The 21,853-nt window shown below is 51.5% G+C and overlaps 7 protein-coding genes across 7 annotated transcripts; 2 read left to right on the forward strand and 5 right to left on the reverse strand.

The window, feature by feature from the left end:
* Window positions 1-1,396: 1,396 nt before the first annotated feature.
* N7496_001780 (uncharacterized protein) lies at window positions 1,397-2,866 on the reverse strand (the record flags this gene model as incomplete). The annotated part of the gene is made up of 1 exon (XM_056694711.1): window positions 1,397-2,866. One exon carries the CDS (start codon window positions 2,864-2,866, stop codon window positions 1,397-1,399), a length of 1,470 nt encoding a protein of 489 aa, XP_056561440.1.
* Window positions 2,867-6,998: 4,132 nt separating this feature from the next.
* On the reverse strand, window positions 6,999-10,697 carry N7496_001781 (forkhead domain protein; the record flags this gene model as incomplete). The annotated part of the gene is made up of 1 exon (XM_056694712.1): window positions 6,999-10,697. The coding sequence occupies one exon, from the start codon at window positions 10,695-10,697 to the stop codon at window positions 6,999-7,001; it is 3,699 nt and encodes a 1,232-aa protein (XP_056561441.1).
* An 882-nt stretch (window positions 10,698-11,579) lies between these two features.
* N7496_001782 (uncharacterized protein) lies at window positions 11,580-12,445 on the forward strand (the record flags this gene model as incomplete). The annotated part of the gene is made up of 2 exons (XM_056694713.1): window positions 11,580-12,093; window positions 12,156-12,445. The coding sequence occupies 2 exons, from the start codon at window positions 11,580-11,582 to the stop codon at window positions 12,443-12,445; spliced, it is 804 nt and encodes a 267-aa protein (XP_056561442.1).
* Window positions 12,446-13,146: 701 nt separating this feature from the next.
* N7496_001783 (cyclic nucleotide-binding domain-containing protein) lies at window positions 13,147-14,385 on the reverse strand (the record flags this gene model as incomplete). Its single annotated transcript, XM_056694714.1, has 1 exon — window positions 13,147-14,385. The coding sequence occupies one exon, from the start codon at window positions 14,383-14,385 to the stop codon at window positions 13,147-13,149; it is 1,239 nt and encodes a 412-aa protein (XP_056561443.1).
* Window positions 14,386-16,533: 2,148 nt separating this feature from the next.
* On the forward strand, window positions 16,534-18,627 carry N7496_001784 (carbohydrate-binding module family 48 protein; the record flags this gene model as incomplete). Its single annotated transcript, XM_056694715.1, has 3 exons — window positions 16,534-16,556; window positions 16,751-16,883; window positions 17,218-18,627. 3 exons carry the CDS (start codon window positions 16,534-16,536, stop codon window positions 18,625-18,627), a joined length of 1,566 nt encoding a protein of 521 aa, XP_056561444.1.
* A 539-nt stretch (window positions 18,628-19,166) lies between these two features.
* On the reverse strand, window positions 19,167-19,681 carry N7496_001785 (uncharacterized protein; the record flags this gene model as incomplete). Its single annotated transcript, XM_056694716.1, has 2 exons — window positions 19,167-19,291; window positions 19,585-19,681. 2 exons carry the CDS (start codon window positions 19,679-19,681, stop codon window positions 19,167-19,169), a joined length of 222 nt encoding a protein of 73 aa, XP_056561445.1.
* Window positions 19,682-21,018: 1,337 nt separating this feature from the next.
* Window positions 21,019-21,425, reverse strand: N7496_001786 (uncharacterized protein; the record flags this gene model as incomplete). Its single annotated transcript, XM_056694717.1, has 2 exons — window positions 21,019-21,127; window positions 21,199-21,425. 2 exons carry the CDS (start codon window positions 21,423-21,425, stop codon window positions 21,019-21,021), a joined length of 336 nt encoding a protein of 111 aa, XP_056561446.1.
* Between the last annotated feature and the right edge of the window lie 428 nt (window positions 21,426-21,853).

A 21,853-nucleotide genomic window follows, 5' to 3' on the forward strand; every position in this document is an offset into this window, starting at 1 on the left:
ACCCAGACACACAAACACGTAACACCGAACCTGATCCCCTGCACATCCCGTATGCAATGCCATCTAAGCGGATGGGGAATCAAAGAAAAAAAATATGGCTAAGTCGGTCTTTAGTAAACAACAACGAGTCTCAATTCAATTGAATGAATCAAGACGAGCGAAGTTGTTTGTTGACCGAACGGGGGGAATCAAAGATGGAGATGGGAGTTCAAAGGCAATCATGAAGGCTGCAGAGAAAAGAAAAAGAGTATTTCAAGTTTGTTTGGATGAATCATGGTTGAGAAAAAAGAAGCGGAACTGCAAGACGCAGATAAAGAGAAGTTGATGAAATGCGTCGATGAGTGAAGTGAAGTATTAACGCCGGGTGCACATAGGCACAACCGCTTCATTGCTTTCCGATTGGCCAGCGCAGTAGCGAAATGCGACAGAGATGTGCGTAGTCGAATGGAGATAATGTACCGACATGAAGAGAAAAAGAGAAGCGCGAGAGAAATAAAACAGCAATCTATGGGTAATCAGAGCCGGACGAAGAATGCCAAGCATGGGAAACGGCAAGAGGCAATGGAAACAAGAAGGTCCAAGAAGAAAAAAAAAACGAGCCGAAGATATGAACCAAAGGTCATGGGTAATAAACAAAGTCAGATTTTAGGGATTCGTGATCGTCGTGACTGCGGTCCCGGCCAGGGAGTTTGTCCGACCATCCGTAGATAGGACGAGACAAGAGAAAATGAACCGACGAAAGGACCACTGCATAATCATATCGTCCAATGGCCCGAAGAGTTGGGTGCATGGAGGACAAGTAACGATGGAACCATGTCGTATCGTGAGAATGGCCGGGACGTGCCAATGTCGCCGTGAAGAGCGTCTTTTTCCTCTTTTTTTGGTGTTTTGGGAGAGTTTTTCGCTTAGCCGACACGAACCAGCAAGTCGCAGAACAAAAAGTGAACTTTTCGGGTGTTGACGCGGAATTGCCGATCGCTCAAGTGTTGAGTGTGGACAGCGAGTCAAAAAGGAAGAAGGAATAAAAAGGACTTGGCAAATGGAGGGGGCGTAAACATCGAATCGAACAGGTGGAAGCGGGAAACAAACGGTATCATCGAACAGAGAAATAAACAAGTCGAAAGACAAAAAAAGAATACCCATGCAATATCCTCCCACGCGATTCGAAAGTCGAGAATAGGAAAAGAGAGAGAAAGAAAAATTCTAGAACCGAACAGAGAGAAGAAGAAAGAGAAGGCCGAAATAGAGACGAGACTTTTACAACCTCTTTAAGAACGCCAAGGCTCAAAAGGACGTTGGTTCATCTCGATTTTCGTCCCAGGTCATGAGATAATATCAGCAAAGATGCAACATGTAATAGACCGCACACACAGATAGAGAGACAAGTTATGTGTGCTTAGCCAGCAACAATGGGCTGCAGAGCAGGGAAAGCACTGTTACACATGTAGTGTTCCATATGCTTGGCGCAGTACATGCAGCCACACGAAGAGCCATGGCCAGTCCAGACACTCTGAGCAAACGGCAGGCCGTATGCCGGAGTGTGGTGGTAGGACGGGGGTTGCGAGCGAGGTGCAGACTGAGCAATGTACCGTGGGGGCGGAGCGATCCAGGCCCCCTGCGAGTAAGGCGGCGGTGGGTTTGAGAAACCCCAGGGTCCGACCGAGTAGTAGTCGGGGGTGTTGGGGCCGCTGTGAGGGGCCGACGGCGGGGAGTACTCGGAGGCAGCAGGGTTGAGCCAGGAGCTCTCAACGTGCGAGCTGCGTTGGTATTGCGGCGGGATGGGTCCCTCGGGGGACATGAGCGGCTTGGAAACGGACTGGTGGTGTCGGACAACGGTAGTGTCGATGGGCGCCAGAGTCTGACGAGAAGACTCCTGGGCCCGAACGTTGGCCTTTGCACTCCAGTTGTCCCAGTGTCGGCGCCACGAGGCAAATCCGTCTTGCTGATCATAGATGCGCTCGTGGATCTTCCAGTCAAAGGCAAAGAGCCACTCGAGCTCCATTTTGTTCAATTCGGCAACGGGAATGTTGCTGACTTCGGCCCATGACTTGTTTTGGAAGGTATTATCATCCAGGAACTTGCTGCCCAGCAGCAGGCCCACCGTCAACATACGGTAGATCTGGCCACTGCCGGACTGGAAGACCCGCTGAGCGGACAAGATGCGCATGCGGCTAGACATGTAGAACAGGCCCAACAGAATAGTCGAACTGGGGAGGCGGGTCGAGGACAAGATCTGGTAGACGTATTTCCTGAACTGAGGGGGCACGGTAGTTCCTGGGGAGATGCTTCGCGCGAAGTCAATATCTGAAAGGGTGATCTTGGTGTTGTATAAATCATACATTCCCTGGGTCATTTCCGCCACGAAGTCGGACATGCGATCCATCTCGTAATCCAGGTGGGCGGCGACACCTCCGGTAGCTTTTTCCTCCTTGCGGGACTGGTGCTGTTGCTGTTGCTGCTCCAGCTGCTGTTGGTGGTGGTGCTGCTGTTGCATCGAGGTAATCTCCTGACGGCGGTATTGCGGGGGAATGGCACTATCCATGGGCGGCAGCTGGACGTTGGCCCGAATTGGGGGCAATGCGGTTGCCATGGGGCCATACATTGACTGCTGGTGGCCCATGGAGTGCATGTCGCGCGCAGAATGCATAGGATGCCCGGATCCAGGGTGCAGGTTCATCGCGTTCGGTTTAGCGTAGACCAGGGACTGCGAGTACTGTTCAATGAACTCAGAGCCGCTCTGGTGGTAGCGAGGGGGGAACGCGGAGTGACCAACCGGATAGAACGAGGGTTCATCCAGACGACCACCGCTGTTGATATGAGGAGGCGTGGGAGGCAGGCCGTGGCCTGGAGCGAAGAAAGACGGCATCTTGAAAAGGGGGAGAGGGGGGTTGAAGTAACCAAGTTCAGGATGGGAAGTGGTAGGCGGCGCGAATTTCTGTCCGTTCACCAGAACGTCAGTACACACAACTAGCCAGGTCCGAGGAGCAGCGCAAGGATACAGCTGGGACAAATGACCAGGGGGAGGACTGGTGCGAATCGAGGATTGGGAGGGGGTGTAAAAACACGAACCGTCTACAGCTTCACCAGGCCCTGATCCTGGGGGGGGGGGGGAGGAGAGGAGAGCGCTGCTCGAGGAGCGCGTGGCTCAGATATCGTCGTAGTGAACGTCTCTAGTTGAATGACATTGAGGGAAACTCTTCAATCAAACCGAGTGGACCGAAGAACAAATGAGAGAGAACGAGCGTGGGTTTTATGTTGGGAACGAGGCCCTCGATAAATTTTCGGGAAACTGGTCTTTTTGGAGGTCGCAGTAGTCGAAAGTCGAGCAAGAATTCGAATCACACAGACAGATAGACACGACGGGTTAGGAAGGAGGAAGGGGGGAAAGAGGCGGGTTGGCGAACGTATTCTCTGCACCGAACGTAGTTTTTTGGAGGAAGGCTTCGGTGGAAGAAGAGGACGCGTTCACAAGAGTAACAGGGCGAAACCCGCGGGGAAAGGGAGAAGAAGATCACAGAAAAAATGGGGAATTCCCTCGCGTAGAGGCAAACCTCACGAATGAGGTCAGCAACGACACTTAGTGAAAAGCTCGTTGGAAGGAGGAGGAGTGGTTGAATAGGGGAGGAGTGGGAGAGAGAAGAGGAAGAGAGGAGCGAAAGGGGAGAGTGAGCGAGAGGAGAGTGGACTTGTGGATGTGTGTGTGTGGGCTTTGACAATACGTGACACCGTTACCATACCTGGGCCTCGACTGTTGGTGGCGGGTGGTTTTTACTGTGGACTCGCCCGTCACCGACTATTACCGACTCCGAGACTCCTGAGAATCAAGTTATTCCTATTCTTCTATCATAGACAGTCCTTCATATGGGATAGCATTGATAATGATATTTAATTAGACTACTAGACTATTTCAACGGCTATACCCCGTTAACCCCGTCTTGAAAATCCCTAAATTAATCTAGATAATACCAATCAAAGCATCCTTAATTAATCCCTCCGTCCGGACAGAGTATACAGCATACAGTAATTACCTCATTGCCCCAGATGACAGCACACGAAATCCCCTCCGGAATAGTAAATCCAGGAAGGCAAAAAAAAAAAAAGAAAGGAACTCTACGTAAGAGTACAGGCTTAGAAGAGTCCAGAGAGAGGTACCTAGCCACCCTAGCATCATACCCTATTATTATGCGGGAGGACTCCGGCGTGAACGTGAACGGGCGTGGGCCATGGCCGAGCGAGGACTAGTCACGTCTCATAGAAAGTATGTCAGTCGCCTCCCCTCAGACTCAAGAGCCCAAGACCGAAAAAAAAAAAAAAAAAAAAAAACCAACACTCAAGCCTGGTGATGCAACGCCCGTGTCACTTAAACCAGTTAGCGTAGCAGAAACGAGAGAAAAAAAATTCTAAAAAAAGGAAGAGAGAAAAAAAGAAGCGGGCCACTCGTGCGGGTCTCCACTTGACTAAGCTGTAAAGCTTGTAAGAATGGGGTTTAGAAATTTCAAGATTTCCAGCCTTTTTTTCTAGTTCAGGAGGCTACTGGAGGCTGGCCGATGGGGCAGAATTACGAGTGCAATACACTTTTGTACGAGAACAGCGATAGGGGGGACACATTTTTATTCTGTGTGGGGTCCAAGCGTTGCAGACTGACATTCCTTCTGTTGCTAGGTCTACGGTGAAGGATGGTAGTTCAAGTTCATACTACTTTTAAACTGGGGATGGACTGAATAGCAGTAATATAGAAAGTGTGTATAGGTCCTCCGTACACAAGCAGGAAACTATGTCAAACTCGTACCTCGGATCACCCCGTACAACCAAGCAAGGGCCGCCTACAGTAAGAGGCCAGTAGGCCATGCTTGATGACCGATGACCGATGACCGACCGGATGATCGATGACTTGTTCACGGCCCCTCTCTAACTTGCTGGTCTCTGGGTCCTTCTGAGTCACCGAGTCTGGAAGCGATCCCTGCAGGGTGCATAGCGTCATGCCGGTGACAGGAGGAGGTGTCCGAAGAAAACGAGTGGCCGGAGAAGGCGGAGAGGCAACGCCGGTGTGTCGAACGGACGGGCGGTGGACCAGTTCATTGCGCACGGGACGAGTTGGTGTATTCCCGTAGTGAGTTACCTAGTCGTGGCTAATTATGTATATACATAGACAGAAACGTGGTTATTATGTGAGATCATTCTGAGATGTGATAGCTGCCTAGCAACCAGTACAGAGTATATACAGTAGACAGTATACTACTATTATTATTTCCGTAGGCATCGATATACTGACGAGGCATGATGACTGCGGCTACTTCGTATATATCGCCCCCCAGCTTATATACGAGGATCTACCAATCCCCTTCTCCAGTACGATGGCTATCCAAGTAATCCAAAACATCTCGTACCTACAGTACTCCATAGTAAATCCCGCATGCACAAACAAAAAAAAAGCCTCTCCCCAAATCCTATTGGAGGTGTATCACTATGCATTCCTCCAATAAATCCACGTCGACTTTTTCTCCTCCAACGCCTCCATAGTAATATATCCCTCCAGCAGGCGTACTCCTTCGTACCAAGACTATAACTGGTTCAATCAACCCACCAACAGGAACCCTTCTCCCCATCCCCTCCTCCCCTCTCCCTGCCCAACCAGTGGAGCAAAAAAGAAAAATAACAAACCGCTGTCTTCCGGCTACATTCGGCCCAACCACCAACCACAAGCCCGGAGTACCTAGTTACTACTTTCTAGTTGGCTTAGCCAGCGGCAGTCAGATTTCTCCCAACTCCGCTTCTCCTGCAGCCGGTCGGGCAGAATATACTTCCCAACCCCGCCTAGGAAAATTCCGGGCGCTTGTACTATCCATCATAACCCCCCCCCCTCTTCTAGGCTCTCCGGGCTGCAGCCGTTCGAGGGCGGGGGAGGCAAATAACCCAAATACACCGTAGACTACATTCGCAGACTCTAACCACGACTAAACTTCTCCAGAAGCGCCGCGGACCGGATGGCTAGGTGGGGAAGGGCGTTTTGACTTCCTCCAGTGTTAATTGTTCGATGAACGGCCGGCGTCGGAGTTTGGGGTTCGAGGGGGTTCTGCATTAGAAATCAATGCTTTGGATTTCGGGTTTCCGGCAACTATACTGTTCTTTCTTTATTATTTTTTCGTTTTCTTTTCTTTTCATTCCTCTAATGAAAGTGAGGGGGATGACTCGACATCTTTAATATCTAGCTCGTGTTTACAATAACACTAGGTCAGGCGTAGGTAGTCACGTAACTGTACATGTACTACCGGAGAACAAATTCCCGTATAGATGCTTTGGTATTTTTGTTTCTATCATGCTCAAGCTTTTTTAATTGTATAACATGCACCCGAACCACAGGAAGGGGGGCAATGGGGATAGGATAGACGCCGGATCCAAAAAGATCTAACGGGCAAAGGGGACGGACGGTAAACACGGGGACCGGTGACTCCAAACTTTGTTCGGAGTCAAACGGTCCTCGGCTCTTACCCTTCCGTGCTGTTCCCCAAACCAGAAGAGAATGCAGGATGATAATTGGGTCCACACGACAAAAAGCGTGTCAAAGATGAAGTGGTTCAACAGGGGAAAAAGAACAATCCAGAAATTGGTCCAGGCATAGGCCGGCCAGAACAGAGGGATATCATTAAGATTCAAAAAGAACCCATACGCAAAAGAAAAGAAAAAAAATGACATAGACTCGTATACTCGGAGAGGTCGTCAGGGGAAGGAGGGCTGGGAGGAGGGCACAAGAGGCCGATTCCATTCCAATCCAGTTCCCTCCCGGCCGAGCACTTCCGGGGTGATTGTGGTGTAAAATCCAATCAACTCCCGATCCAGCGCTCATAACAGTCCAGTTTGATCACAGTGTGATACCAGACATCACAGAGCTGGGATACAACCGTATATAAAAATAGAGGCACTCGATATGAGAGCTCTATAAATCACACACCAGACAGAAAGGACGAATAAATCAACATTACCAAAACTGGTCGTGCTGTTTACTCTTCTTTCAGGCTTCCCACCAGGTTGCGCAACACATCCATAATGACCGCTTCATCCTTGGGCTCGCCACCAGGGAATGAGCTCTCCGTGGCATTGCCTAGAACCCGGGCACGCGCACTGCGAAGAACCTCCCGGATGTAGTTCTTGTCCTCGTAGTCTTCCATGAGAACATTCTCAAAGTCGTCAATGGCCTTGTTGGCGCGCTCAGTGAACGAAGGAGACTCTGGGGCAACCGGTGGAGGAGGACCAGACTGCACAGAATGGTGCTGGTGTTGCGGCTGATGTTGCGGTGGTGGTTGATGATGGTGTGTTTGAGGTCCTGGAGGTGGAGGATGTGGTTGATGTGACTGGTGATGCGGTGGTGGCACATGCTGATGTGGAGGAGGTTGATGTGGCGGTTGCTGGTGCTGTTGGTGTTGCATCTGGACCGGTTGTTGGATTGGGTGTTGGTGCTGAGGTTGATATTGCGGCGCAGCGGGAGGAGGATAGGCTTGGGATTGAGAGTTGATATGTGGCTGTGGGGTAGAAGGTGCCTTTTGGGGTGGGGGATAAGGAGAATGATGCTGCTGCTGCTGCTGATGTTGCTGCGGTGCCTGCTGTCCCGGTGGCCCTTGAATAGGCTGTGGCTGCGGCTGCGAATTCTGCGGAGGTGGCTGTTGCTGTTGAGGAGCCTGCGGAGGCGGGTTGGAGGCATATGGAGAGGTATAGGTTCCAGGTGTGGTCCGAGCAAAGGCAGCTGGGAGGTTGCCACGCAGGGCACTTGGAATAGGGAAAGATGCAGGGGCTGGCACAGGGGCAGGTGCAGGAACAGGAGGAGCCGGAGCCGAAACGGGAGCAGGCGTAGTTGATGGCGGCGCTGGTACTGACACGGGTGCAGGCACGGGAGTCTGAATTGCAACAGGTGCCGGCGCAGATACTGGAGGAACGGCAGCAGGAGCAGGAGGGGGAGGGGCGGTAGAAGCAGGGGGAGGAGGTGCATATGGACTGGTATGCTGTTGTTGAGGAGGCGCTGAAGGTGCAGAGAAGGAATTGGAAGGCGGAATGGAAGGGAATTGGAAGTGCTGATGCTGATGCTGGTGCTGATTCTGCATTGGAGCAGGCGCACCCGTCGGTGGGGCATACGAATGAGGCATAGGAGGCATGTAGTGCTGAGGAGGCGGCACTGATGCTTGAGGTGGTTGCGGCGGTGGAGGTGACGGACGTCTCTTTTTCTCCTTCTCGACGGACGCGCCGGGACGAAGTTGCCAGGACCAGCCCTTGCCATCTCGCTCGGCGTGCATGAACAAATGACTATTGCCGTTGAGGTTGTGTCGCACACTCGATGTCCATCCTTCAGTCTCACACTTGAAGCGGAAGTATGGATACTTCAACTTCAAGGCACGGTAAATCTGCTTCAGCGTCATCGGGTTTCCAGCTTCCGTCAAAGCATCAAAGATCAGAACAGCGTAGTTATAAGGCGGCTTGGCCAGGTCCTCGGGAGTATAAGCAGACTCCGGGGGATAGTTGGGAGACGGAGACCGCGAGGGCTTCCGTTTCTTGACGGGTGGAGGTTTGACATATTCCTCAGGCCGGTGCTCAGTCGTGAATTGGCCTCCCTCTGTTGAAGGCAAAGGAAAGTCCATGCCATCGCCCTTCTTCCTTTTGGTATACTTGCGCTTCTCGGCAGGTTTCACGGAAGACGGTGGAGATTCAGCACCAACTGATTCTTTGACGGTCTTTCCAGCCTTGCTAGCAGTAGGTTTAGTAGGGAGAACGGGGGGTGGCGGAGTGACACCACCGTTGGCCTCCCGTTTGGCAGCCATCTTCTGCTCCCTGGCCAGTTCGGCCCTCTCGCGCTTGGACATGATACCGTCCTTGGGAGGACGACCGGGACCCCTGCGTCGTGCAGGTTGCCCGCCATTCTCCCCGCCAGCCTCGATAGAAGGCAGGGCCTTGGAGGAATCAGAGTCCTTGGTCTTGAGGACGATCTTGGTGATCTTGGAAGAGGGCTCCCTGCTCTCGCTGTCACTGAGAGGCTTGTCAGTATCATCAATCTCATGCTCGGCATCGACGGAGCCCCGATCAGCCTCATCTTCCTCGGCTAGTTGCTCCTCCATACGGTCCGCACCAGTCTCTCCAATGGGGACATCTGGCAGTAAGAATCGGATGCGGACTCCTCCAATCTGAATATAGTCACCGCTATGCAATGGCCGGACTTGCCCAGGGGACAGCCAATCAGCACCGATAAAAGCTCCATTGCGACCCATGACTTCCATTTCGAACAAATTGCGATCAAAATTATAGGCAATGCGGACGTGTCGGCGAGAGATACCGCGGTGACCTGCAGCCGTGCCGTCTATTGTCGAGGGAGGGTGAATAGGAATGGTTGGACAAGAATCAGGAGATGGGAGGAGAGCCAATGTATCAACCGGCTTGGGATCGCCATTTCCTTCTTGAAGGGACTGCATGGCGAGTGCATTATAATCGGTGGGGGCTTGTAATTGAGCCGGATTGGCGTGCAGCGGCACGACTGATCCATCAAACGAAGATTTTGAGGATCTTCGGTTCATATCCAATTTACCAGGCATGTTGTTGCCAGAAATATTTGGAGGAACGTCGGGATCAAATCCCATAATACCTCCGCGGTCGCTGACCACGCTGCCCATTATTGCAGCGCTCTCTTCTCGCTTCATCCGGTTAGGCGTATGAGAAGTATTACCGCCGCTCGAACTCTTGGCCCGAGAGCTTCGCACGGCCTGCCGATACTGATACTCTCGCTGGTGCGCAGCGCGCGCTGCCCGTACATCGCGACCCAAGATAAACGAGTACGTATTGCAATAGAAGTGGCCATCGTCAAACTCCAGCTTCGCAAAGGCCTGAATCCGAGGCTCTGATCCGGCCACCGAGGTAGATCCATCTTGGTAACCCAAGGCGGACAGATCGGCGCTCTGTGATAGATAGGCTGCGGTGAGCATTTCGTTCTGTTGAAGGGCCTCAAAGGCGTTTTTCGGGGCGATGGCGAAATCGAAGGGGGGAAGCAGGGACGGTTGCTGGTCGAGGTCTGTCTTCGAGTTGTTCAAGGGATCGGAAAGGTCCATGGCGTCTGACCCTCGATGCCCCGTATGAGATCCATCCTGTGGCGTCGCATCGAGTTGCGCGAAGATATCATCCGTCGATTTACCCCCATTTGACATACTTTGCATCCCTGCCGAAGCCGAGGCCTGTCCATTTTGTTGTAGGTTGAACTCGAGCGAGAAATCGTTGTTCAGGTCCATCTTTTCATCCAGCTGGCCATCCTCGTCGCCTATCTTCACATCCTGGTGATTTCCCGTTTCTGTCCCTGTCCCCGTCGCCGTCCCCGTTTCCATCGTTGGTAACCCGTTCGTCGGGACAGAATTCGTCGGCGCAGATTGATTCCCGAGAAGTTGAGCAAGCAGCGCACCCGCAGCGGACTGGGTATTGATATTCTTCTGATTTTCGGACCCGGCCAGATCCTGAGCCTCGACGGGTTCCATCTTGATTCCGATTGGAGTGGCGGGCAAGCCCTTGGAGGTTGGGGCAGAATTATGCATGTCGCGGATTGCGGAGTCGCTCCTGGAGTCGGTCGGAGGCGAAGCGTCGTTCTGAGAGCCGCCATAGTCGTACATGGGCGTATCGGGGCCTGGATCAGGCGGTCGATGGCCCACTGCTGGCGCCGTCATGGTCTGCGACGACATGGCTCTAGAGGGAGAGAAGAAGGATGAAGAACAAAAGCTGGAAGTTCTCTCTCTTTGGGGCCCGGGCGGTGAGGGCCGATTGCCCGGTTGGTGGCTGCAGAATGCCGTACCGTACTTTTTTTTTTTTCTTTTCTTTACCTAACCTTGGAAATCCATCATGGATGATATGGGATGAAGAATTGATAGGTATGGTAGAAAAAAAGAGGTTGAATCAGGATAGAACGGTCTTTTGCAGAATCTGGAATGACCCGATCTTGTTCTGTTTCCCCCCGTTGGCACCAGACGATCCTCCGGGACAAATTTTCTTCTTTGCCGCCCCGCCCAGTCCGATCCACCCAGTTGGGTGCCTGGTTCCTCACCGATTGGAGATTGGATCTATGAGGTTGAGGAGTTTACCATAATAGTTGAATGGACAGTATATTATTCTTTCCATTCTTGAGAATTAATTCTAAATATACAGAATATTAACACCATATCCTTCTATTCACTCCTGCCCGACGGAAAACCAAGTGGAGTCAACCCCTCTCGCCATGTCCAGTGGCTTGCCTCCGCTGCACACTCGGGACGTATGGACTCTTTAGCTTATACCCCGACGATCAGCCCGCATTCAAGTTATGGCAATTGATAGACCCCACGTGCAAGACACTCTTTGATCCTCGATAGTCCTCAAATCAGAAAATAAGACAGTATTGTTTATCGTATAGAGTCTTCTATACATATGTAAAGTAGAGAATTAGAGCGGAGTAAACCCGTTGGAGAAGCCAAACAATCACCTGCAGACCCGAGCAATCTTATCAGCACCACACACCGACTGCTCAAGATCCTCTCTCATTACTCTCACCTCCACCTCCCTCCAAACTCAACAAATACCACACCAAAAACATGGCCAAACCAAAACCTCAAAACAAAAAATCCGACTCTAAACCTCAAACCCGCCAACCCCCCACTCCCCCTCCCAACTGGCCACCCCTCCGCCCTCTCCTCCCCGCAACAGATCTACACCTCACCCCCCTCGTCCACGACCAGATCTACCTAATCCGCAACTTCCTCCCGGCAACCCTCTGCAAAACATACGCCTCTTTCCTATCATCGCTGCCGCTAACGACTACACCGGGCCGGCCGAAGAAAGACGAGGCCGTGCGCGTAAATGACCGGTTTCAGGTCGAAGATGCGCGGTTTGCGGAGAATTTGTGGAGCGGGACCGCATTGAGGGAGTTGGTTTTGGAGAGGTTTGATGAGGATGAGTATAGCTATGGAGACGAGGATGGTACACCAGAGCAGGATGAGTCGGCCAAAGCGCAAAAGTTATGCGAGACGTGGGGTGGACAACCGCTAGGTTTGAACCCGAATATTCGTATATACCGCTACTCGAAGGGTCAATTCTTTGCTCAGCATTGTACGTTGAACCCTCCTCATATATCCTATATATACAGTATCAACATATTAACACATCAACAGACGACGAATCTAACACCCTAACTTTCCACCCCGCCTCAACACCACGCTCCGTCCCCGCCCGCACAACCTGGACCCTCCTAGTCTACCTAACAACCTGCACCGGCGGCGAGACAGTCTTCTACCCAGACGCTACACGCGAGAATCCCAATCCAGCGGCTATCGCGGTAGCTCCTGAGGTGGGAATGGCGCTGTTGCATAGACATGGGGATCGGTGTATGGTGCATGAGGGGAGGGAGGTTACTGGTGGGGAGAAGTGGGTTGTTAGGAGTGATTTGGTTGTTGCAAGGTAGATGGGTTGCATGGAGATGGTATATAATGTTGCGCATATAGGGGTATCGGAGTTTTGAGACTAATTGTATGGAGAAAGTATACATAGCATAGGATAGCATAGCATGGCGTACGAGGACCTGGCTTCATTTCTATCACTTACGTCTCTGACCCTCTTTCCCAAGAACATTATACAATATCTTCTCTTGATACTCTATCCGAGCTTTCAAAGATCCCGAAGACGAGACATTCTATCTCCATCGCAGCTCCAATAACCAAATCAAGCATAATAAAAATTCTAGTTCAATTTGCGCAGCCCTGCCTATATACAGCAGGACCAATTCGGATAATTCAAAAGCAAGCCAGCAAGGTAAGATAGTGTGACACGATGATATACCTGGTCAGCCAGAAAGCAGACCAAGCCAAAAGGAAAACTTAACAAAAACAGGATTTGTAGATACAGGAAGTGTAATAGTCATCGAAAAGAACGTAGTCTGGTCTGAAGGGAATCCGAGGAAGAAAAAGGAGAGAGTCGTTGTAACATAAAACTGGAGTTAATAAACGGATGGGAGGAACACGCCGAGGTGAACAGAAAAAAAAAACAAAAATGAAATTGTCACAAAGTGGTCAGAGAGAGAGACGTCTCTCTCTCCAGGCCACGTACACCTTATTCCTTCATTTTGTCTTCGCAGAGTCCATTCGCTTTCGTCGTATCATATCACATTTATTTAGACACGGGGGACTTGGCTGCGTCCACCTGGTAGTCTGTCCGACGCATGATATCTTCCACCGGTCCCAACAGTCGCTTGAACCCATCCCGGCCCAACCGTGCAACCTTGACATCAGTTTTGGAGATGATGCTGGCCGCCCGAGGCTTATCATCGAGCAGGGCCAATTCACCAAAGTAATCACCGCGGGAGTAATTCTTCACCGAGACACCATTCTTGAAAGCTTCGACTTCACCGGATTCCAGGAGGTAGAAAGCATCGCCAGGATCACCTTCAGTAATGATGGTAGACTCGGCCGGGTACTTGATGGGCTCAAGAGCGTCGGCAATCTTGGAACGCTCGTAGGGCTTGAGCGAGGAAAGAAGGGGAACCTCCTCCAAGAACGCTTCGTACATACGGCGCCGCTGGAAAGCCGAGTCCATGAGAATGCGTCGGAAGGTGATCCGGTCCAGAGCCCAGAGGGTGCTCTTGGCGTCGGTAGAAATCACCGTCGCGGCACGCGGGGCGTTGTACATAAGGGCCAATTCACCAAAGGAACCCCCGGGTCCGGTGGAAGCCACCTTGTTACCCAGGCCATCAGGCCCTGGCTGCACGGAGCCCGAAGGGTGAATGTAAATGTCAAAGTGGCCCTTCTCGACAATATAGAAGTAATCACCCGCATCACCCTGGGAGATCACCTTGATATCTTTCGCCGGGATAGGTTTCTCGACCAGAGCATCCAAAACGGTCTTGAACTGGTCGTCATCCAGGTGAGAGAACAAGAAGTTGTTGCTGACCGCAGTCTTGAGGCGGGCCAGCTGATCCTCGGTCTTGGGGTGGTGCGGAGGTGTCCAACTATCCGATCCCGCGGACGTGGGGTTCAATGACTCTGCCGACACCGAAGTTCGACGACCCAGCGCATAGTTGTTGGGGAACCCATGCTGTACCGTTCCTGTCGGGAGAGCGGCGGGCTGCTCGTCGTCGGGGCCATCAGCCCCGCCTCGAGGCCCCGAGTCAAAGGGACTCCGGCCGAACAATGAAGCCCCGGGGTTCGCTCCGGTTGCTGAACCGCCCTCTGCAAATGCACTTCCTCCAAAAATGGCCGAGCCACCGCTGTTGGCCTGTTTGAATGTCACGTCGGTTGGTGACGTCACCTCAAATTCATCCTCCTCCGAGATTTTCTGAATGTTGGGTGATTTCTCTCTGGCGCTAGTGTCGAGGAAGGGGTTAGTCCCCGGAAAAGAGTTCTGTGCCATGACTTTATAGGCTGTAGGGGCCGGAGAGGCCGCCACTCCGGCCACGGTGAAGGTGGATGGAGAAGAAAGGTGGGGTGGGGAGCGAGAGTCTGTGCTGGATAGAGACCTCGTCGCGGGGTAGTGAGAAGGGCCTGTAGTCCTGAGAGGATACTGTCAGATGAGAAAAAAAATAGGAGGAAAGCAAATGCAGAGAAATGATTCAGTAATAAATTGGGAGGAATGCAGGTGGACGGGAAGGTGCAGAGTCAGAAAGAAGCATCCACCACCAGCAAGGACGGAGGGGCAAGTCTCGGCCTAGCAGAAGTGGGGTTGATTTGTTGGATGACTCTAATTGAAGAAATAGCGAGGCAATAAAAGAGTGCCAAACTGCTATTTCGGAGACTCTGCTGGGATGATATCTTGCCCTTGCCAGGAGTTGCAGAAGTGAAAGACGTGAAAGAAACTCGATGTTACTTACCTGAGGGGGTGGTAGTAGAGGGTAAGGAGATGAAAGAACGGGTGTGCAGAGAATGGGCTTGCTAGAAGCCAGATGGTTAAGACGGGAGAAGCAGCAAGGAAGAAAGGAGAGGGAGGAGAGGGAGGTGGAAAGTGGAAAGTGGACAGAGGAGGGGTAGCCAAAGAGGAGTAAAGTTGGGGCGGGTTGGTCTGAGCTTCCTTCTCGTCGATCATCCTCTCCTCTCTACCTCCTAGTCCTTTGCTTGCCTACTTCCTACTACTATCTGCTGGGCCTACAACTACTGACTAACTCATCGGATTTCCCCCCCTCTTCCCGTCCTCCATCAACGAATCCCAATCCATCGATGGGCTGATCGACGTCACTCATTCCAATCCTAGGGCTCCGTTCCCCCAGAGTGGATGGAGCAAGCTTGTAGCCGAGACTATCGACTCTAGACTAGAGACTATAGGTCGATGAGAAACTCTATCATGGCTGAAAGAAGGACGGATGGGACCCGGTGGAAGCACACGACCCTGGCTGCGACCTCAAAAAAGCTTCGTCACGGGGGGTTCCAGGTGTCTTCTAGAACATCTGCGGGTTCCGAAGGAAGATACATGACGGTGGCAAAAACTCCACTCCATTCCTTGAGTTGTACCACCTTTAGCATATCGTACTTTTGTATGTTGCTCACTGTGACTTGTAAAGTGTTGAACTCGGGGAGCAAGGTACGATACGACCAAAAGTATGGGTGATGGCAAGCTGGAGCCTATTAGGTGGACGAGAGTCAAGACTCTTGAAGTCATGCATTTTGCCCGACAGAGCCGTTTTCGGCGAGCTTGGCCCACTTGGTTCCAGCCTATTGTAGCTATGGAGCCATTATTAACTACAACATGACTCGAGGTTCTGTTCGGGCCATTGACAACGAATGATAGCTGTCTAGACTAGCACATTCTCAATTGCTAGTATTTTTCACGTATTTTTCGCTAACTTTGAATCAGTCTTCAATATTCTCCTCTCCTGCCCGCATAGACCACTTCATTATCGGTTGACCTGCCGGGTAGTGTCGATCGGGTCTGTTCGTTAGAGGGAGCTTGAACTAACTCTTGGGAAAGTTTAGTAGTATTGTAGGAACTTTGTTCCATAATGCGTCATCAATGCAGCCTTCTTGCGAAAATTCTATCATTCAGCTTTCCCCCCCTTGATTTTTCTTTTTTCCATACCGTTCCATTGGGCTTCTGTACCAGCCACAATTCATGGTTTCGTAGGAGAAAAAACAAGTCCAAGTCCGGTTGCCACGGACTAGATCTGAGCGCGGCTCTAGACTCGACGGGGATGAACCTAGCGGTGTGGAAGTGGGATGAATCGATGCCTAAGCACAGCCCTGTTCAATGAAAAGTCGGGTCCAATAATTCCTCCGTTATCTCCTATCCAGCTCGATACTCTTAGTTAATGAACCATGATACAATTCGAGGTTGATTCTAGGGATAAAAAGTGCATATACTACTCCGTACTAAGTACTACTAAAGTAAGCTGGTTCGTGCAGACCCTGGGGCCTGTGTCACACCCCCACCCGAAAATGGGCGCGAAGCTTGGAAACTCAGCGCTTGACCTTTCTTCTCTTCCCTCCTCCCCCAACCATTTATTCTACCACACTTTTCTCCTCTCCTTCCTCACTCTGACGTGAGGCAGCTGACCTATCCAACTCAGCCGCAATGGGGACTTTTACATTCAAATGGTGAGTCAACCCGAGCCATTGGCGAGCTGGGACGCTGAGAGGGCTGGCTCGTGAGCTATTCTAGCGCCCGAGACAAGAACCCCCGAGATCCCGCCCTTCGTACACGCAATATGAGCTCGAGTCTTTCCCCCGTGGCACAGACTCATAGCTAGGATTAGAGCGCTGACTGGTCGGTTCCTCGCATTTGCATGTAGGCCTCACAGTGCGAACGAGGTGTTCGTCACGGGTACCTTCGATGATTGGGGTAAGACCGTGAAACTGGACCGGGTGGGCGACATCTTTGCCAAAGAGGTTTCGTTACCTACAGACAAGAAGATCCAATACAAGGTAGGTGCGATTCATTTTTGGTGCTTTTGTGCTTTTATGCCCCCTGAAGCCGGATCGTCTCTGGACCCTTTCAATTGTCCCAAGCGTCATCATTTTGTGGCTTGCGCGCATAGATAAATCCCGTTGCGGTGAGCGTTGGAAGCCTTGATTTTCAGGCCATTAGGCAATCCCCCAGCTTTCCATGACGCTTCACCTCACCGCTGACGTCATCCGTGGCCCCCCTCTCCCCTCTTTTCCTCTTCAAGGGCCAAAACTATAAAATCAAGGGCGAAGCGCCACACTTGGGAGCGTCACTCCTTTTCTTTGCACTTGCTGACGTGAAGTTATTTCCAAGTTTGTTGTTGACGGCATTTGGACCACCGATAGCCACGCACGAGAGGAAAACGACGGACACGATAACATCAACAACGTGCTACTTCCCGAAGACATCCAGGCCCAGACCCACACCCAAGAGGCTTCCACCCACGACGTCACCACGCCCGCGATCATGTCTGGCGTGACCCCCGATTCCACCACGGCTGCTCTAGCTGCCCAGGTCCCCAAGGAAGAGCCCAATGGTGGCCTCCCGGGAGCTTTCCCTGACACGCCGGGACAGGAGTCCGAAAAGACCCTGTCTGTCAATCCCATTCCCGCCTCGGGTGGCTACGGTAACCCGATCAAGCTGAACCCTGGTGAGAAGGTCCCGGATCTCAGCTCCATCCATGGCAACACCGTGGAATCCACCGTGAAACTCGACAAGGAGTCCTATGAAAAGGGCGACAGTGTGCCGCTCGGCAGCGCTGGCACTCAAAGTGATACCGCCGGCTCGAGTGCTTTCACCGTGCCCCCAGTCACCAAGAACATCATCCCCGAATCCAGTCTCCCCATGGGTGGTCCTGCTCAGCGGGCTGCCCAGGCTGATCAAACACAGACTAGTATTGGTGGCCCTGCCCAACAGGCAGCCATGGCCGACCCCGGCTACACGATCCAGTCTGCGGCGCCAACCTCCACCACTGCTGCCCTGGCTGCTGAGGTTCCCCTCGAAAAGAACAAGCAGACCAATGGCACTGCTGAGCCTGCCAATGATGTTCCCCAGGTGGTGAAGGACTCGATTGCCGAGGCCCACGAGAACCCCGAGGCAGCTGCCAACAAGGAAGCCGTGGAAGAGAAGAAGGCGATGGAGGAGGAATTGCACAAGACGGTTGCCGTAGAGCAGTCTACAGGTGCTCCAGCTCCTACTATCGCTGCCGAGCCCGCCAAGGACGTCCCTCAGATCGTCAAGGAGTCGATCGCCGAATCCAGCGAGAACCCCGAGGCGGCCGCTAACAAGGTGGCCGTGGAAGAGAAGAAGGCGATGGAGAGCGAGCTACAGAAGACGGTCCCCGTGGAGGAGTCTGCAGGTGCTCCAGCCCCGACTACCACTGCTGCTACCCAGGCCACCGCCCCAGCTGCTGCTGGCTTGGCTGTTCCCCCCGTCGACTCCACTGATGTTTCTCCGACCTCGACCCCTCCCCCCGGCCGTGTCGCACCCACCTCTGCTGCGCCCACTTCTGTACCAGCCCCTACCGAGACCCAGACCGCACCGGTCGTGACCACCGGCGTGGCTACTTCGGAGGCCGCCGAAAAGTCGACCCCCAGCAAGCCCACCGAGCCGGCTCAGCAATCCGCCAATACCTCTGGTGCTGGTGAGCTCCACGCCAAGGAAGAAAAGAAGAAGCATCGCCTGAGTGGATTCTTCAGCAAGCTCAAGGAGAAGCTGAAGTAGATGGGATGACAATTGCACTCTACTTTTTCAATCTCCACTGATGAACCATTGTTTCTTTTCGTGGGCGGATACGTCCCCTTTACTGCTGGCTGGCTTTTAGATCGCGACCTGAAGAAAGCTACGAAGAGGATTTTGTTTGGGAAATTGCGTCGAATAACCTCGTCCCGACGAGTCGGCCATTAACCCTTGTGACGATTTGCTGCTCTTTTATCTTCTTGCGTCTTTGTTGTTCTTTTGATCTGGATACCTCATCTGCACTGCACTGCTCTCCCTCTCCCTGTCTCCACATTGTATTCCAGCAAGCCCTGTGTTTTACTCTGACTGCAGTGTACCTTTCTACCCTAATACTGTTTATGTTTTATTCCCATTTCCTGGTAGTTTATCCACTCGTCGCAAGAGAACATTATCGTAAATGGTATTATTTATTATTCGATATTTCCATAGTACCCAACTCCATAAATCCTAAATCCTAGACCTAACACAAACGCCAGTCCATAATCTTCATTTCTCGGAAGTATGTTCAACTCTCACCGATCTTGTCAGAACGGTATGGCGTTACTGATTTTCCCATTCAATTTTACCGGATAACCAAGCACACTAGCAATTCCCTTGTTAGCTCTGTTTTTCGTCTTGGGCTCGCGGATGGGAAGATCATACTCTCGTCCTGTCTGTGTACACCCACAACCACAGAAAATAGATGCCGGCCAACAAATCACCTATCAATGGACCCAGCCCAGTCAGCATACTCAGCTAGGTAAATGATACACTGGACGGGGACTTGAGAATATCGAGTGATGCGATGTGTAAGTATGGCTTTGCTTGTCCGATCACGTACCGCTGCGACGATTGTACAACAGAATCCTGCCCGGCGAGAATTTATCAGTCCTCCCTGTTTTTGGGCGATTTTGCAACTTGGTCTAGCTGGGGAATTTGGGGAGGATAAGTATATGGACGTACCTAGTGTTGGTCCGACGACTTTACAATGACACGGGTTCTGATCTGTGCCGCATTGGAAGCAGATTGGGAAAATGGGGAAGAAGGGTATGTCGCACATATTGGAGGTATGAATTAAATTGCAATTAGGATGAGTGTTGGCAGGAAAGAAATGGAAGTCCCTTATTCGATTATACCTCCAATGCTGACCTGACCGACTCTGTCGGCGTAGGAAGTAGGTAGATTGATTGGTTGGCTAGTGCGTATATCAGGACTTTTGCTTTGATAATAGGATGAAACTGACGATTAATTAATTAATCATTTAGACACTGGGATATCTCTCAGTGATTCTACAGAACCGGCTTCATCGCTTGAGTTTGGTCGATTCTATAGTATCATGATGACGCAGATGAAGAGCGTGGTCCACCGATCGGTCCCGGTTGGTTTACTGTGGGTACGAGTGGGCGCATAGTTGTCCGAGTGGTACTGGGGATCTAAAGAAGTTGTTTTCTTAAGGACTCGAATTGCAGCAAGCAATTATTTTGTTTAAATTATTTCTTTCTTTATGCAGGATGGCTGGGTAACTGGGCCGGATGTACGGCATTGGCACTTGTTGGTTTGCGCGTGCCAGATCCAGTAGCGGTAGAATGGCTCGTAGCTGTTTTGTCGGAGGCTGTAGTATTAAATGTTGTTAGAGAAAGGTACATATAAGGATCTACCCTCGTAAAGAGAGATGAAGACGAAAACCTGGAATCAAGACTAGAGCGGGTGCAGTATCTCAGCGCAATTATAATAAAAGAAAATCGCCTCGGCAATCCGAAAGGCTCTGGCTCTAGAGAGGACACTGCGTTAGGGGCTACGGGCCTTTACAAGAATATGGAATAAGTCAAAGCTCATCATCGTGTACTTTCTTATAGAATAACCTCATTTGGGGAGCGACACTAAAAGGATTGCCGAGGCACGTAGAGTGCTTAGTAGGGCAGAGAATAAATCGGTCAACATTGAATATCAGGGCCATCGCAAAGAAGATCCCAGGTTTTCCACCAGGGAATCGCTTGGTTTAGAGGCATTATCATCCATCGTGGCGCATTCGCTAGGAAGCTGACGTATAACAAGCCGAAGGAAAAAAATGTACATCTGAAAAAGAAGAATATGCCAAGCGTAGTAATAATGGAGACGGATGGAACAAAGCCCGAAATCAGGGGCGCATCGAGACGTCAAGCCGAAAGGAAGAAGATGAGAATAATGGTTGGCTGGTTTAGCCGGGGCAGGTAGACCGGCGTCAACTAAGGCGATATATAGAAGACTTTGACAAGAACCAGTCGTGTCGCAGATAGAATTTTTGAGGCTGGAGCTACAACCGATCCATGGGATTAACTGGAGTGCCTGATGAAAGAAAACGAGGTGTTAGGTCAGTCGGGACACCATAGTGAAAATTGGAGCAATGAACGACTTCACTTACGGCTTGCGCTTCTCAACGCCCTCTCCTGAGTTTTCTCCCGACATATCCCACAGACGGCTCTTATAAGCCGGGAATTTGGTCTGATTCCACATGTTGACCAGGACGCTAGAATGAAAAACTTCGTTAGATCCAAGTCCTCAAGTAGAACCACGAAGGTCGGCTTGCGGGTAACTCACCTCTGCGTCCGGTCCTTGTACTGCTCATCTTGCATTTCCTTCACTTGAACCTTCATTCCATCCTTGGTAAAGGCGATATGCTTGCGTTCCATCTTGGCGCGAGTATTCTTGCTCACATCTTGGACGATTGTGTACACGACATAGCCGACGACGGCAAGGACTGCGACGAAGAGGAGGAGCAGGATGAGGGGGAGGACGTTGATGCCCTTGCTTTTTGATTTGGACATGGTTGATGGAAAGAGGTTGTGGTGGAAGGTTTAGGTGTGTAGTTTCGAGAGGAGTGTCTAGTAGGTTGGCACTGAGGCTGGGCTGGTAGGGCTATCGAGGGGTGTGGCGTAGATGAAGTCAGTCAGATTCGATGGCGCCGGGGAGTGGAGTCTTTATTGTGCCGAGGAAGAGGGAGGGCCTAGGAGTGTCGTGTGCGTGGTGGATGTAGGGCTTAGCCAAGGTTGTCTCGGCGCGATTTATGATGCTGCCTGGTAAGCGAGAGTAGTATGTGCAAGTGAGAGTAAGGAGAGAAACGAGTGAGAGAGAAAGAGGAGCGAAATCAGCTAAGCCATCTGTGAGGATGAAGTAAATGGCTGAAACCAGGCGAAACGCAACGTCTGGCTGGTCAGGGGCTTTTCCCCTCTCTTGGATACAGTACCAGAGATCG

The sequence above is a fragment of the Penicillium cataractarum genome (assembly GCF_028827025.1).
Source record: "Penicillium cataractarum strain IBT 29864 chromosome Unknown utg000001l, whole genome shotgun sequence".
NCBI classification, from domain to species: Eukaryota; Fungi; Ascomycota; class Eurotiomycetes; order Eurotiales; family Aspergillaceae; genus Penicillium; species Penicillium cataractarum.